Raw genomic sequence first — 17412 nt, forward strand, 5'->3', positions numbered from 1 at the left:
CCTCCTTGCCTGCACCAGAACCACTTAGGATGCATGTAAGTTGCAGGCCTTCTCCCATTCATATTGGCAAAAGGCCCAATGTACCTATTTCTGAAAGAACAGGCCAAACCCTTTCTGCTTATAATTTACCAGTCTACAGTTTTCTTCTGCCAGTAGTAAGAAACCCAAAAGCATAAATGCTCTATTTCTTATTATTTCACAACTGTTAACATGTGTTGGTGGCCTACAAATAACGCCAATATGGCTGAATCAACAAAGCCGGAAAGAAGTTAAGACTGAACTGATCTATTTTTCAGTACTCAAAAGCAAGAGGTACACATTTCAGTACCCAAACCCCACAAAAATACTTCTAGATGCATAAGCTCTAGATTTAATTTAGTCAGATTTACTTCTAAGAAGAAAACATTAGTCTGATTTTTACATTTTTTTAGTTAAGCTAGGTAAGTTTTAGAGCAAGAAGTTTATATTTGGTAAAGGAAAAGAATCCGAGCCAGTCTTTGAACTGGCAAAACTGACTTAGACAAGCAAACTGAGCAAACTGACTTAGACAAGCTGCTTGCCTACTGCATTCAAAATGCCTGGTTTTATACCAAAAAAATCCAAACCTCCTACCAAAATAAATTCCCAGTGTGTATTTCCATATAAGTATATATACATTCCCAGGATCCATTTACAAACATTACAGGAAGCCAGATAGCTCTGCATTAACTCATTTGTGTATTTCTATTTGAAATTAACCTAGTAAGACTAAGGCTTGTTTAATGATACAATCAATTTGCATAGAATATGTTCATTAAACAACTAACAGTAATTGTAATCATTTAATCAATCTCTACAAGCAAGTATGAACACCCTTAAGTGATTATTTTTTTATACTAAGATTTTAACATTGTTTGTGAACAACAGAGCATCTAAAGAAGCTATAATGAAGCTATGTCTTCTTAAAATGGTGAATTTGATCTTCCGTAAGAAGAATGCTTTCCCTGTGAGATCTTATTTGAAGAATGTTAAAAAAAAAAAAAAAAAAAAAAAAAAAAAAAATCAATCTAGAGACCCAAGTGTCCTGGTTTCAGCTGGGACAGAGTTAATTTTCTTTCTAGTAGCTGCTGCATTTTGGATTTAGTGTGAGAATAATATTGATAACACATATTGTTTCAGTTGTTGCTAAGTATTGTCTACATTAGTGTCCTGGTTTGACCACGACAGTTAGTCAAGGACTTTTTCAACTTCCCACAGAAGCTGAGAAGAAGCATAGACAGGACAAGCTGGCCAAAGGAATATTCCATACCACAGACATCATGCTCACTATATAAAGGGGGGTTAGCTGGGGGGCAGAAATTCGTGATCACTGCTCAGGACAGGCTGGGCAACCAATCATCAGGTGGTGAGAGCAACTTGTGTTGTATTGCTGCATTTTGTATATTCTTTTACTATTATTGTTATTTTCCTTTCCCATTATTGTTCTATTAAACTGTCTTAATATCAATCCACGAGGTATTTTTGCCTCTACTTTTCTCCCTCTTCTCCTTACCCTACTGGGAGGGGAGTAAGAAAGTGACTGGGTGGTCCTAGTTGCTGGCTGGGGTTAAACCACGACACCAAGACACAACATAGCAAGCAAAATGCTAGCTTAGAAAGCACAGGGTCAGAGTTCAATTTTTGGATTTGCATCCAAAGAGTTACATGTACAAGTTTTGGACAACGTCCATTTCTGTTTTGTACATCTATATAATATGATAATACTTATTACAAGTAGGCATTGAGATTTAACAGCAGTGCCACTGACGAGATTAAAAAGCTGTGTGTTTTGATCTAATTTGGATCATTTTATTTGGTCTCTGTAGCACCAAATATAACCATTCACTAAAATAACTTATGAAGCATGTTTGGCTTTCTTCATCTCGAAGCATCTTCATTTAAAAAAAAAATCACAACACCACCACTGTTAATAAAATTTATGTACAAACTACATACTATATTCATACTTCAAATATGCACTAAATATAGAATTTCTGCTGTGTAAGATGACTAGAACAGCATAGGCAAAACACCTTGACAACAGATGAAATAACTGACAAAGACCTATTAAAACTAATATTTTCAAATGTACCTTGACAACATCCTGGGGACTTTACCTACCATAAAATTAAACTGAAGAATACCAATACATATGACAGTTATTACAGGTTATAGGCAAAAATATAAGTGCATTAACAAATATGCTATGAAAAGTGTTATGGTTTAGGCTGGGCTGGCCACTCAAACCAGGACAGAAGTAAGCGTGAAATAACCCTTTTCTCTTTTTGATATTCTGCTATTTTAGAAACAACTTATGACTACTTAATATTTTTAATTAAACAGAGCAGTTCCACTGCTTATCTTTTATACTTCATTCCTTAGAGGTTACAAAGTGCAATTCTGGAAGACTGTTCTGATGAAACAACAAACATCCCATTGCCCTCATATCTAAGTGTCAACCTGCTCTTTAACATTCTATCCACACTCTAAAACTGCCCTTGCATAGACTAACTCAAAAATATTACTAGAGACTTGGGAAAACAGCTTACAGAATAAACGTGGGGGGAATCATTAAGCCTTTTAAACTATAGTGGGGTGGGAAGAAGGGGGGACAAGCATTGGGGACATTTGACTCTTCAAATACATAATACATTATCTTTAAACAAAATGGTCTTACCAGTCTTTCAAGTTAAGAAAAACCTGGGTTATCAAGTTCCACTTACAACAGGGGAAAGGAACTAATCATTTGGAAGAGAATGTACACGATTCGGTATTTCCAAGATATTCTTGATTACTAGACCTAGTGCCTGTAACTAAAATGCTGTAGCCTTTCTATACCGACATTCATAGCCCTGCAATTACGGCTCTGTTATTGATACATAAACCTGATTTAGATGAAACATAGCTAAACCAGGGTAGTTTCAGCCTTCCCTGCATTTCTTTTATTTTCCCCATTATGGTCTTGTTATCGATAGTCAATTCTAGTATCATTTATTTTACTTTGGTACGCAGAATTATGGTAAGAGAGATTGGCTAGCTTTTTTGCCTCTAGAAAACAGGTAATTCTTGCCATCTATCCACAGCACAAGTCCACAATTAAGCAATGTGTATAATGGTGAAATCATGAAATATGTTTTCCTGTCTGGAATGTAACAGATAATTCGACCAGCAGTTTGCACCAAACAGGATTGTTTGTACCTGGAAGTTATATATACAGAGGTGTTTTTTTAAATGAATGTATTTATTTATTTTTAAATTTATAAAAAAGTAAATCTACATCATCTATTTAACATATCTAAATATGTCTATATTTACATCTATATAGAATAGATGATGTAAATACACTTTTCTCCACTTTCCCAATAACAAACTTTGCAAACATAAAGAATCATAGATATTTGCTTCAATTTTGGCATCCTTATACTGAAATGTAATAACTAGGCAGCATAATCAAGAGGTAATTAGTTTTCTCTAATCTCATTAGGCCTGTAGAAATTGCTCAATTATTAATCCTTGCAACAAAGCGTGTTTAAACAAGTCTTTTAAAAGCTGATTAAGGATTGCATTAACTTTGGCACACATTTCCTCCACCTCGTCAAAATCTCATTCCTATTTTAAATCCAAAATATCTAATATTTATAGCAATTTTACTTTAAAGTGCTTTAAAATAAAACACTGCAAATAAAGAAGAACAGGTGGTTGCACAGCCAACACTTACGCAGAGATACATTTCTTCCACCATAAAATGGAAAGAAGTCAGGAGACCCTTCTGCATTGCCACTGCATTGCAGTATCCTTTCTAAATACCCGACTCTCAGTCTCCTATCATAGTTTGATTCTGACCCATATCTTCAAAGTAGGCCGCTAATTTTCTTGATTTTGTGTTGCAGAGGTTCTACACTGCATCTATCTACACCAGTAAAGAATTTAATATTGCATAAATGATAAAACCCTTTCCCTCAAGAAATCACTTAGCGATACAATCATTTTTCTGAATAGTTGCTAAGACCCCTGAGTCAACTTGTTTCTGTGTCAGCTTCATATTATTTTAAATATCTGCACTCTGAAAACTGAACGTATGTGTGAATAAAGTCAAAACTCCCTGAAACTGTAAATAGGAAAGAAGAGATGACAAGCACACATACACAGAAGTAGGTTTTTACTCAGTTGTATTACAGCTATTTACTGTATACATATATCTCCATATTTTTTTATACTGGCTTTTTCGTTACACGGATTCTTGGATATTACCAGGCAGTGCTATACATCAGTGTTACAGTACTTGATACGGTATTTGTGTAAAGCGTTGTAAATCTAAAGCATGGTGGGAGATAAGTTTTTACCTCTTATGCCATTATGACCTAGAGAAATTGAATGCTGCAAATAAGGATCAATAAAAATTGGAGTCTCAACAAGTGACTGCTTTATCTTCAGGGCATTTTTAAAAATCACCTGAACTTCCATCCTTGTTTGGACTAGATACTTTTAACTTAGCATCTTTTCAACTCTAACCATACAATGTTAGAAATGTCTATCATTGCAGAGTGAAATCTAGAAAAACAAATAGAACGTGCACGTAAAAGAAGATTCCTGTCCCCTCTTCCCCGCCCCCGCCCCCCCTCCCAAGAATTTTTCATGTTCATGAGTTCAAAGAGGACACATAACCTAGAACAGACATTGTAAACTTAAAAATTAAACTCAGGATGGTTAATCATCCTATTGATTAAATATTGACTACTCAGTTTAGGACAGATAATACTGTAAATCCTCTAGATAACTGTTATGGAACTTATTTCATTAAAGTGAATTTTGCTATTGCTCTCATTATGCTTATTCTCACTAATGGAAACAAAAATCGATCAATGAATTTCTTCAAAAAATAACTGCACAATTAATTTAAAAATTTTAATACTCACTTGAAAGCAGTCTTCTGCCACTTCAACATCATTTTGGGAGGGTGGATAACCTACAGAAAAAGTTAAAAAAAAAATTGACAGGGTTATTTTCTTTTTATTTACAGTTTACTGCTTCCAATAGTCCACACCATCCTTCAATATCGAGCTGTGATGACATGAATATGCTTGTTTACTTTTTTAACCAGTAAATCACTGTATTTCAAGTGAATTTTAATAAATACCATTCATTTCTACATTCTGTATTTTATATACTGAGTATTCCTAGCCACACTCCTCTCTCTCGTTCGCACCTTCCTTGTAAAAGCATTTTCAAAGTGTCATCAGAAGTCAGAAGCAAGAGAGTACATTCCTGTTAATGTAGCGTTTTGAAAATTAAAGGCAGATACATTTGGTTGGCATGAATGCATGCTGTGCTGCATTTTGCTATAAATCAGCAGAAATTGGAACTGCGAGACCCTAAGAGAGAAAGAGACTTACATGTTCTCTAATTAATTTCTCTTGCAGGGATATGGATGATACCAGCACAACTCAAAGAAGTCATTCTAGCATGTCAAAAAGCATTTCAATTCATAAACATGTTTCTCCCTTTGCTAATATAGTAACACACATTAAATCCTTAAATTTACAGCACAGCACAGAATATTTGGTTTAAATTTCTCCCTTTGAGTTACTTTTTACAAGCCCGAAAGAAATGTTCTTTCCATTCAATAGACACCTCTTCTCTTCCCTTCCTCCCTCTCCCCATCCAGCAAAACATTTATCATACTTTCAGCTCAGAATTGAGGCTTGATCTTACCTTTGCTCACTAGTTTCCATATTACTATTAGAGTAAATGCTTCTACCATCCCATATAAACTTCTCCTAGGACCTACTCTTTTCAGCTGGTCGTAAACAAACAAAACTATTAACTGAAAGTGTGTGCAGATGAAAAGAGAACTCAACGGGTCTCAAATCAATCAACTTCATAGCTTATCCTCTAAGAACACAGAAGCTGTAACAAGCTTCTGAGAAGAAGATCCAAGTAAGACACTATAACATTCTAGCTTCCTGCATTTCTTCATCTCTAAAATAAGGCAATGCTTTATGATATAGTGACGTTTTGGGGAATTACCTTATTAGTGTTTGTGAAACAATTTAAGACACTTGGATGAACGGCACTTTAGAAATGCCAGAAGTACTATTTAAAAACTGCTAAAATCTCAATATGTTATAGATCAATCCACATCCTTAAATACTGTCAGAATTAACGTTATGCAAAGTGCTTTGACTTATCTCATTTACTAAACACTCAAAACACACCCCTCTCCCCGCCAACCCCTTCACCTGAAATACATACCTTGAGAAATATCCTCTACCGCTCGCCGAATACCTCTGTCAAATGCTCTTGCATCAGCAGGACTCTGAAATGTGAGGCCAAACTTTTTGTCATCAATCTTCCAGTGGTAAAAGGTAGGAGTAACTTTGTTGTAAACGAGGTCCTTCTTTAATGTGCATTCCAAGACCACCTTCCAGAAAGAAGACAGGAAGAAAAAGTATCACTGACTAATGTATCAAATTTGAGAACAACATGTCTTCATGAATTACCTGAACATACACATCGTAAGAGCAGATAAAAGTCTCTGTTTAAATTTTTTCCAGTTACAAGGATGTAATTTTAACTTTGTTTCCATTATGGCCAAATTATTCACTAACAGTTACTAATAGGTGGTATGGGTTAAGGATACTATTTGTATACCAAATAAATCTTCCCAGCTTCAAAAGCATCTCATACCCGCAGCGCACTTCTGTCAGTACCGACCTGCTAGACGTTCAGCAAATAAAAATGGCCACACCCCCAAAAAAACATTACTGTACTGATATCAAGTATTACTGTATCACTAGGAATTTCATTTGTAAAATTTCTGAGCACTGGACTCACTTTATGTTGCTTTCAGGCAATACCTGTTTTCTCCCAGAAAGGCTATTACACAAGAGAAAATAATACAGGAGAATTGTTTTAAAAAATGAAATTAATCAAAACTAAAATCTTTTTGTATGTATTACTGCCCAGACCTAGACACAAATATATTTATGGCTCTTGTTCAACTCTAATGAGAACAGTAATTAGAAATAATTAACAGATTATTTGGCTACAAAACCATTACAGGTATACACACACGCGCAGTTATGAAGCAAAATTGCAGCCTTCACATCATTTCCCCACTTTAAATTGGCTGTTTTTTAAGATACATTTGCATATTTAATTTACCTGTAAAAATTGTTTTATGCAACATTGTTATATTGAATGTTTATTGATTAAAAAAAATCCAAGGCAAACAAGAAAGTACGGAGGGACATACACTGATCTGCTCCTGGAGCACTAGGTATAATAAAATGCACAGCAAGACGGCCTGTATCTCTGTATTACTTCTAGATTCTGAAAACCTACACTGAGAGGTGAATGAGGAATTTAAATATTTATCATTTCAACATTAATGTATTTTCAGAATTTTCAGTTTTATTTTTGTTACATATGCAGCTTTTTGAGGGAAAAATACAAAATTTTTTACAGCATGTGGAAAATTAGGTTAATTATAAATGCAACTGAAAAAAAAAAATTCATGTTTAAAAAAACCTGTCTGTACTATGATTATTCTTACATATGCTTTGTGTTCTTCCTCTCCTTTCATTGTTTCATTACATAGGCAAAGAGGTTGTTTTTCTCCTGCTTTTCATTATTTATTCCCCCTACCCTATACCCCACCACTAATCATCTTGAGTTTTACTGCCTTTTAGCTCTGTCTCTAGAATGATGACATTCCTTCCACACACAAACTCTTTAAGCATTAAAATAAGTTTTGTTATTCTGCTCCAAATTCCCTAAATGGTCAACAATACATAGATACTACTGCCTACAAGAAAGCATAGGAAGGAAGGATGGAGCCAGGCTCTTCTCAGTAGCAACCAATGATAGGACAAGGGGTAATGGATTCAAGCTGGAACACAAGAGGTTCCACTTAAATTTGAGAAGAAACTTCTTCTCAGTGAGGGTGACAGAGCACTGGAACAGGCTGCCCAGGGAGGTTGTGGAGTCTCCTTCTCTGGAGACATTCAAAACTCGCCTGGACGCCTTCCTGTGCAACCTCATCTAGGTGTTCCTGCTCCGACAGGGGGATTGGACTAGATGATCTTTTGAGGTCCCTTCCAACCCCTAGCATACTGTGATACTGTGAATCTATTTGCTGTAGATGTGTAGGAAAAGGTGCTGCAGCAAAAAAAAAAGTATCATTCTGCAGTTCTAAGGTGTATTAGAGATCGTTCTTTGTTCCTTTTGATGATTTCAAACTTGCTTCCTCCTAAAAAGAGGAGGAGTTAAAAATGAAGATTTCTCACACCACTGCATTTTCTACGTCTGTGAGCACTTTTGGGGGATCTCTACTATATTAAATGCAAACTGCTTTCACGCTGTATTTTGTGTGTAGTTTCACCCAAAATATCAACAAAAAGTTCTGCAAGACTGGTTCTACAGCATCTCAGTGAATACCTGCTCTCAAAGGAGTCTATCCAGATTACTTTATACTGAAAATTTGTACCGGGATGACAAATATTTTTACAAGATATTAACACTGGAGATAAACTACCGGAGTAAACTGCAGTCATAGAAGCTACCCCACCAAGTCTGTGATGCCAATAAGATCATAGCTCTGCAGGTGTGCGCACCTCTCTAACTCCTGTTCGTTCCTCACACTAAGGTGGGTTTGCATAGAGGCATTTAAGTGTGGCCTCCGATAAGCTGACTTTCTGGCTCGAGCGGCTGGAATTCCTTTGTGCTCCAGGTTCTCTCCTGCTGATCTGTGATCCTTCTCCAGGCTCTGGGCATCTATTGCTGGCACTGGCATCAAAACTGGTAGGAGTGGGATGGACTGAGGTTCCCCTCCCCTAGCGATTTTTGTTTGAAGGCCTCTTCAGTCTAGTCTTGGGACCAACAGAGCATGTGGCCCCAGTACCACCATGACCCTGTGATATGGTTATTACTCAATGCATGCTTTTTTTTCCAATTCCAGAAGTAAGAGGTAAGGAGTACACTACATCCCATCAGAATCAATCTTTTCTCAAACTTTAAAGCCAATTTAAAAAATAAACGATACATTATGTTTTTGAACAGCAGATTTTTAAGAGAACAGTATTTATAATCAGTTTCAGCTTTGTATCTCTCATTTTACACAATTACCAGTTCTTCAAAAGAAAGATTTTAAATTTTGATTTGTCACTCCTGACTCACAATCCAAAAGACACTAGTCACTGTTTTTTTCCTCCTTCAGTAAAAAAGCGCATGTTAAAGGACTGGAGAAGAAAATAAAACAGAACAGAGAAGTCTATTAGACTTTTCACTCAAGAATGCAACATTCACCAAACCCTAAAACAGCTTGAACCTAATGTATGTTTAACACTACTGCTATTAAGATAGAAGAGAGCTACTGTAAACACAGTAAAAGAGAGGACCAGACCTGACCAGGTTAGGAAGGAGCACAATTGTTCCAAGCAGACTGGCTGGAGCCAGATCTAGGAAGGCGAGTATAATAAAGGAGGAAACGTGTAATTATATCAAAGTCTTCACAAAATACCCTTACATTCCAAAGCAGATCTAAACAACCTGAGCAAACTAGCAGGGAGCATTGCCTCTCCTAAATTAATTCAATGGTGCCACCACTTTGATTTTCTTCTCAGATAACTAGGATGCTTTTTGTGAACCCCGTGAGATGTTTTAAATAGCTCAGTACTGCACGAAAATTTTGGAAGTTCCACATATAGCCTGAAGCTGGTTCGTTAAAGGGTCTGACAGCAATCTAACTCTCGGGTATATAAAGAAACGATAAGAACCCCCCACCCCCAACAAGGAACTTCAAATTCTGATGTTGAGTCCCAAAGTATTTAATTCATACAGCTGACTTACATGCACATACTATAAAATTAGGACTATAGATCTCAGTCTGTATTTAATATGTGGAGAAATCTCCACATGGCAATTGCAATGTGCTGTCAGAAGCAGTACTTGGAGAAGCAGCACCTAAAGCTAGTTCACAAGAAATAGAAGAGATAAAAGATTTCTCATTCTTTTTGAGTATAGCCATTTAAAAGACACCTGGAAGATACCTCCATCAAATTCTTCACCTATGGATTTCAAGTTGGTTTAGAGTAAATTCCACCTTTCTACTGACACATATGTTGAACAGTAATACTGGTGTTATGTTTCCCATATATCTTAAGTAAAAGCCATAGATACAAATTCCATTTACTCTCTAACCTGAAGTATTTCAAAACCCATGCTTCTCTGCGTCCCAGAAAAGTGCTCCAAGTTTCACGCTGTAAGTGTTCCAGGGTAAGGGAATTTCTGCATCTTTTCTCAAAGCTGAGCCAGTTCACAAAAGAAAGACTTACTGCCCAGAGGGCATAAAAATACATTCTAGTTCTAAAGGTATTTTTAACAGTGTGTAATGTGACTTGGGGAGTAGGGGGGAAGACTCCATTCGTAAGGATTACTTTCTTCTTTTAATCCACAGAAGTATTTTCAGAAATGGCTGTGTGTACCTTGCAAAAGTGAGTGAACTGGAAATCAGTGGTCCAGCTGACTGAGCCAGAATGACTTATAGATACTACAATAGAGTAAACATTCCTGAAGACACATGTGCTCAAAGTCTTAATAACTGAAATGTTCAAAATTGTTTAAAAAACTTGTTTTAAAACAATATTGCTACTTTCTCTTTGCAAATACAATGGCAGGGCAACCAACTAAACAGCATACAACTAACTTAAAAGATTCAGATATACAAATTTACACACTGAGGCCATTCTAAAATGAGATTAGAGTGATGTCTGAGCACAGAAACAGCAGATTCAGTATAACTTCCTCAAAATCAGAAGACGATCAAAATACTTGGCCCCTACTCAATAGTAAACTTGAACCCTTAACAACTTCCACTTTTACTTCATTTTTAAAGAATAAAAAATAGCATTTTATATCACTGAAGTAATCTTCCACAGTCCTTTTCAGGGTTGCCTCTTTGAGAACACAGCCTTCTCCACTATTTCAGCTGGAACAGACAATTACACTTCAACTTCTTCATGTTGTTTTCCTTGGTCTTTTCTTTGCATTATGAAATATAGTAGTCACCTGTCAGTTCTATTGGACTAAAAACCCAATTGTTTTGGCTTCATTAAAGAAAAGGCTAAAAATTGCGCTTGAACAGCGAATCCACAGGAATATCCTAAGAACAAATGTGAAGCCATGAACTATATCGAAAGCACAAGGATCAGAACCGTTTTAGAATAAGCGACTGGATCCCTGTCCAACAGAATGTCTTCCAGTCCCTGCTACAGTCCTTCTGAAAAAGTGACACGACTTAATAATGTCCTCACATACCGTGGTGTATCTTGCTTCTTTTATGCCAACAGGGGTCTTGTTGCATACTGTGCAACTTTGTTGTTTATTCATTACACTGTTGCTTATAAGCGCATTATTTGAAGGCTGAGGAAATACATGCATACATAGCTTCCTTTTATTCTATTACCAAAGCATCACTGGCTTTACAGTATTCTTCCTCACAGCCTAAATCTGTATTTGTTGGTTAGCTGAGCTTTATTCAATATACATTGGATAGATGTTCTTCACAGCTTAATTTCTTTTACACTATGTTTTTGAGGGGCTGACTTCTAACAGCAACCTCTTACAATTGCAGCAAGATCAAAATCTGCCCTGACAGACTAGTAGGTCACACTTGGGGACGGGAAGGTGGGACAGATGGACACAGGACAAGACACACAATAAAACAGAAAAATAAAAACAAACCAAAAATCCTTGCTCAGGACAATAAAGGCTCGGAAAACATATTCATTAACATGAGCTAGATTTTGGACAGGAAGAAGAGCAGGTACATTGTACGTTTAAGCCTTCTACCAGAAGTGGAAACGAAACAAGGCTTGCCCAGGGGAAGCAGGAGTGAGAGCACAAACAGATCAGGACACTGATGCCTCCGACATTTTCATACGCACGCTAGAGAAACATTAAACCAGCCTTCAGTTCTGAGCATTTTATTACCCTCAGATTCCAAAGGCAAGCTGTGAATGTCAAAAGTATTAAGAATTAAAGAAAATTGTCAACTATTTCTAAATGCAATTAGGCTCCTCAAAACCAGCCTCAATAAGGCTAAAAAAAGTTCTAAAGGGAACTACTGCAAAGTGAGGAAGGAACTGCAGGTGCACATAGCTGTGCAGGAACACAGGGTACTAATAGCACTACGCCTCGCTGAAACAACTGAGTCAGCAGAATTTCTATTTATATGCTCTCTTCCTACAACAGTCATAGTCAAGGCAGAAAACTCAGCAGTCCTGCCTCAAGGGAGAAATTGGTATGCTTGAGAAAGAATCAGCAGTATGGTATAAGAAGTAATTCTACTTTTTAAGCTTACACAGGAGTTGTAAATTATCTGCAGAAAATAGTAAGTTCTCAATAAAGTCATTAAGATGGAGGTTTTGTGCTTTCCCCACTTCTCTTTGTTTCCACAGTAAGACACCCCCCCTCCCCCCCCCCCTTCAGAAACCTATTTGGCACACAAGAAACCAAGCAAGCCTTAGTAAGCCAATTTTGTCTTCCGTAGGTCTGCACCTAGAAACAGCTGAGATCCTACAGCACAGGTTTCCTTTTGTGAGGCTGACTTTCGTGATGCTATTTAAGAGAAGTTTATTACTGGTATTTTATTTAATGTAGCTGATAAGTCAGATCAATTTTTGGACCTGTCAGCTTCATGCTTTCTTCCAATACAAAAGTTGTTCTCATGTAAAGCAGCTACTTTTTGTCATAGCCAAATTCCACAACTAACTGAATTACCAAGCAATTCATTCAGATTTTGTGGTTTTATCTCATTTTCCAACACTCCTATTAAACACTGTATCATTGGTGTATAACCAGGTTAACAAGATTTAATTTTAACCCTCCACTGGGAAAAACTGAATAGCAAAATGGATAGAAATATGCAGTAAGAAAAAATATGTTTTAAAGTTTCTTAGACACCAACATGCTTCATTCCAGAAATGCATTATATTACACCTAAAACAAATAATTGGCTCTTTAGGTGTATGCAATCATTGACATGGATAAAAGCTCAGCTTTTATATAAATTTACTTTCTAAGCTAGACCCAACAATAAGCAAACATCTATTCTTAGGTCCTATGTAGTTTTAATAGCAACACTAAATGGATGTAAATTGTTACCGTTTTATCCCTGAGTCGTTCTCCATGGATAAGAAAATCAGCACAGCTATTCTCTTCCTGGGGAATGACTTTGAAGACTGTGACACAGCTTAGTCCACCCCCTCCAAGTGGTAACCATCCACCACTTGAGTCATCCCGGGTCATCACCACAGCTCGCACTCGTGCATAACTATTACTGGAAGAGATGCAAAAGAAGAAATTAGTTTTCCATAAATGCAAATCAGCTAAGTCTAGTTAAAAACTAAATCAACAAACCCACAACCAAGATCACGGTAACTAACATCGTGGAGGTTCAGTCACCACTTCCATAACAGTCACCTAGAAGAAACCAGTCTAAGACAACCCTCTAAAAAATGTTCCTCTGTACTTTTATGCCTTCATTAGGACTTCTGGGAGCTTACACGCGATTCCTTGTAAAGAAACTTAACCAGACAATATAGTTCCTCAGAGTCAAAACTGATATTCCTCTAAAAACTCTACAGTCAGTGATCTAGCTAGAGAGGGCCAGAGGCAGGGAGAGCATAAGAATCAACTCCCTATTTATTTTAGACTAATCGTGAAGCCAGTCAGCCACCATGAAATTGCACAGAAAAGAGAACAAGAAAGCAGAAGGAGGTCAGGCCTTCTGCCACTGAAATCTGAACACGAACAGGCTTCTAGCCAGAAACCCCACTCCCCTTCGTCCCTCCCGCCCTCCTCCCCACGCACATAACCCGTCCTTTGCAAGGGTAGGTCAGGACACACACACTGTGGGGTTTGACAACAGAACCAGTTACAGCTACTTAAACCCTACTGTTGGCAGCATCTACTAGCTGGTTCTCTCCTGTATTCACAGTGTGTGGAAAATTACTTGCATTTTACAATTTAACAGCTTTTTCCATCATTTAGCATTTTTATAAAATAAATGGTTATCGCTTCATTACTTAAAAGCCAAATTCTTTTTTCAGAGTCTTGGAAAAAGTTTTTGGTGACCTTTCATTTCTCAGCTTTTATTTCTTTCTTTTAAATTAAACGACATGTTTTAGTTTTGGTTATGAATTTGCTGCTACATCAACTGGAAAACTCCATGGTTTACCAAGGAAGTTATAAGATTCCGCATTTGAAGTATGGTTTACTGCATCAATGTAATAGTGCATGAATGAGTATTCCAACATTTTAAAAGAAATAAGCTTCACGATATCTTTTGCAACATATTTCTGATTGAGGGTTTAAGTACTCATGCCAGATAGCATTAGTGATGTCAAATTTAAGGACTGAACAGGAAATTAGAAGAGGACAGATTTGCTCCTTTTGTACAAAAATATTTGTGATCTAAACCATTCCCTAAACTGTTGTATTTTTAAAAGATCACTGCTTTATCCCCCCCCAATGTCCCAAAATAACTGAAGGTAGGCTTTTTTGCGTAATTAATATATTACGTTCTCACACACACATATGATTCACACATCTGATTCACTTACATATATATATAAAAGAATTTTGCTGCAAGCATTTGAAGCTTAAATACATAATGGTTTGCAAAATGCGAAATAAAATAAGACTATCCAATTTTAGCTTATAGGCAAGTGAATTTCTTTATAGACTTTGCTTGCGCCCCCCAGAAAAAAGTCTCCTCCTCCCCCTAAACCTCATAGTTAAAATGACAGTTCAGTCAATGTTTCTCACCATTTCTGTACCAACATCTTTTAGTAACTCCTCCCACACAGCAGACAAATATAATCAAGAAAAATCCAGTCCTTCATTGTATGCATCTACCAATTCTAATACCTGCAAATAAAAATGGCTATATCTCGATGCTTAGTAATAATACTGAAAGTTGAATCATCCATTGTTCTCTATCACTGTATTTCACTCAGAGGTAAGCTCAGATTGTAGTTGTACACTTAAGACACAGGTAGTGATTTGTCTCTTGTTTCTCTCAGGTGAAGAATCTTTTCTGACAGAAACTGAAGACACCAGGAATTTCCTGTGAAACAGTAAGAAACAGGACACACTAACTGGTTAAACCTACACACTCTTTTTGCTATTCTCCACTCAAGTGAACCAGAAATTTAGCTTTAAAGTTATTCTTTCTATAAATTTTGTTGTAAATCTGAATTAGAGCTTCCTTTTGTATACCACTGGATTGCAGCAGGAGTTCAGTTAAGCACCGTTTTGGGGTATCGCAGAACTTCACTCAGGCTACATAAGAAAACTTGACCTACAACAGATTAATTTATTTTAAAATGAAGATTTACATTCCACATCCATTTTCTTTTGAAGAAACTGAGACATCTAGTCCAGTCTAGTTAACAATCATGTTTTGCTTCCGTATTTTCTATTCTTTAAACCGTTTTAAACAACATTCATCCTTTCAAGTATTTTACAACCTACTTTGAAATCCACTGCAGCAGTGGAAGAGCCCAAATAAAATTCCCCAACAGGTAATATTTAATGAATAACCTCTTAAATTGAAACAAAACAGTTTTTCCAGACAACCATCCTGTAAATTAACTAGACAAATTCATTACTGTACTTGCAACAAAGCCAAAAATATGAAGAGATTGCTCAATTTTGTGGTGGTGTTTGGTTTTTAATATTTTTTACATTTTAAAGGAACTCACGATTGGTAATGACAGCTATTTTTAGTAACAATACAAAGCTGGTTTGCAATTAGCTGCAAAGGAGCAGCAGGACTTAGAATGATTTCCATTTCCAGAATCCTCTGCAAACAAAACAGCATCTGCCTGTCACACTACTGGTGCTACTGAAACCACCTAGATTTTTTGGGTCTCTGTAAGTGTTATAGCCCCATCTACTCAGGAGAATTTTAGAACAAATTGCTAAAATGCTGGTGTAGTTTAGCTGTAAGAGTGAGGGCAGACAAGGCACCACTCCTAGAACCTGTCATTTTTACCTACTCTTGCAAGTTTAGCAGCTCTATCAGGAATATCTAAACAAAAGAAAAACCAAACAAACACAGAAATCAGTTGAGCATTGCTCTTATGAACTTTTTACTAGACATACCACAAGCACATGAAATATAGCACGAAGAGCAGCATTGCAACAACAGGCATACAGTGATACCTACTGTATCACATCCAACCTTTACCCAAGATCCACTGATTATGGTTGTGGCCACTGGAAACTCTTGAGGCAGGCTTATAGGAAAAGCCAAATGGTATTCTATCCCTAGGAGCATGCTGCTTCCCAAGAGGCAGTGCTGAGCACCAGTGAAGACTGGGGACAACCACACCATAATCCAAGAGCAATTCCAAACAACTATGGAAACAGACCTTCTCTCTAACAGCTGCGTGCCCATGGAAAGGAGATGAGAGTAGGGTATTCTTATGTGATTACAGTGAGTTATAAATTGTGATGAAGTGTGTGTGTGTGTGGAAGTTATCTAGAGTATGTTTTTCCCATTGTAGTTGGGAATCATCACAAAGATGATTCTTGCACCAAAATCAAAAGCTGGAGTGGTGTGAACTATGAAGCCTGAGAAGGCTTGACGGGGGAGAAACAAAGGGCTACAAACTGTAAAATGGACAGGAAAGATACAAAAGTTGCAGTTCTTGCCTGCCATCAACTCTGTTTTTAAGAATATCAAGAACTAAAATCTGACCACAGATTTTAAAGGCTCTCTCCTCCCTCCATAAGCTGTGTGTTTCTATTGTTGCAATGCTCTCGGGCCCAAAACAACTTATGACCTGGATGACCAAGCTGTTGTTTGAGCCCAGGAAGCACTCCACTGATCTCGACAGGCCGGGACCTTCAGCTCAGCAACTAATGAACAATCCTCCTTTTGGTGGCGGGGGAGGGGTGGAGAGACACAACATCACTACGGCTTTTTTTTTTTTTTTAAATCAAAATAATTTATTTAAAAATTTGAGGTATTTCTTATGTGTAATATCAAGCCAATTAAAGATACCAAAACATTATTACAACATTTGTCCTTTCTTCTATTAACGATCCAAAAGAGAATGAAGGTTAAGAATTTTCTGCCAAAATATTTTTCCCAGAGAAAAGGGGGAAGAGATGTTGGGGGGGGGGGTGGGGAGAGGAGCAGCTATCTTGCTGCATTACATTTATTTTAACTCAATTTCAACAGTATGCAAATCTTCCCTCTCCTAGATTCCTGTGATTCCTATTAGGCATTACCATTCTTTTATTTGTATTGCATCTTGCACATTTCTATTTCCATACGGGACTGAAAAATAGTAATAGTGATCTCAGAAGTGTTTGTTAAGA

At 36.9% G+C, this 17412-nt stretch overlaps 1 protein-coding gene across 1 annotated transcript in view; it reads right to left on the reverse strand.

Annotated features, from left to right (window-relative positions):
* The window catches only part of SPRED1 (sprouty related EVH1 domain containing 1), a 59353-nt gene that overhangs the window by 11125 nt on the left and 30816 nt on the right, over positions 1–17412 (reverse strand). Inside the window, exons 2-4 of the mRNA XM_082485334.1 lie at positions 13183–13357; positions 6271–6439; positions 4935–4984 (exon numbers count right to left, since the gene is read on the reverse strand). Coding sequence (XP_082341460.1) covers positions 4935–4984; positions 6271–6439; positions 13183–13357 — 394 coding nt within the window. The remainder of the gene's footprint in view (positions 1–4934; positions 4985–6270; positions 6440–13182; positions 13358–17412) is intronic.

This window comes from Vanellus vanellus, assembly GCF_965231255.1.
Source record: "Vanellus vanellus genome assembly, chromosome: 6".
In the NCBI taxonomy this organism is placed as follows: Eukaryota; Metazoa; Chordata; class Aves; order Charadriiformes; family Charadriidae; genus Vanellus; species Vanellus vanellus.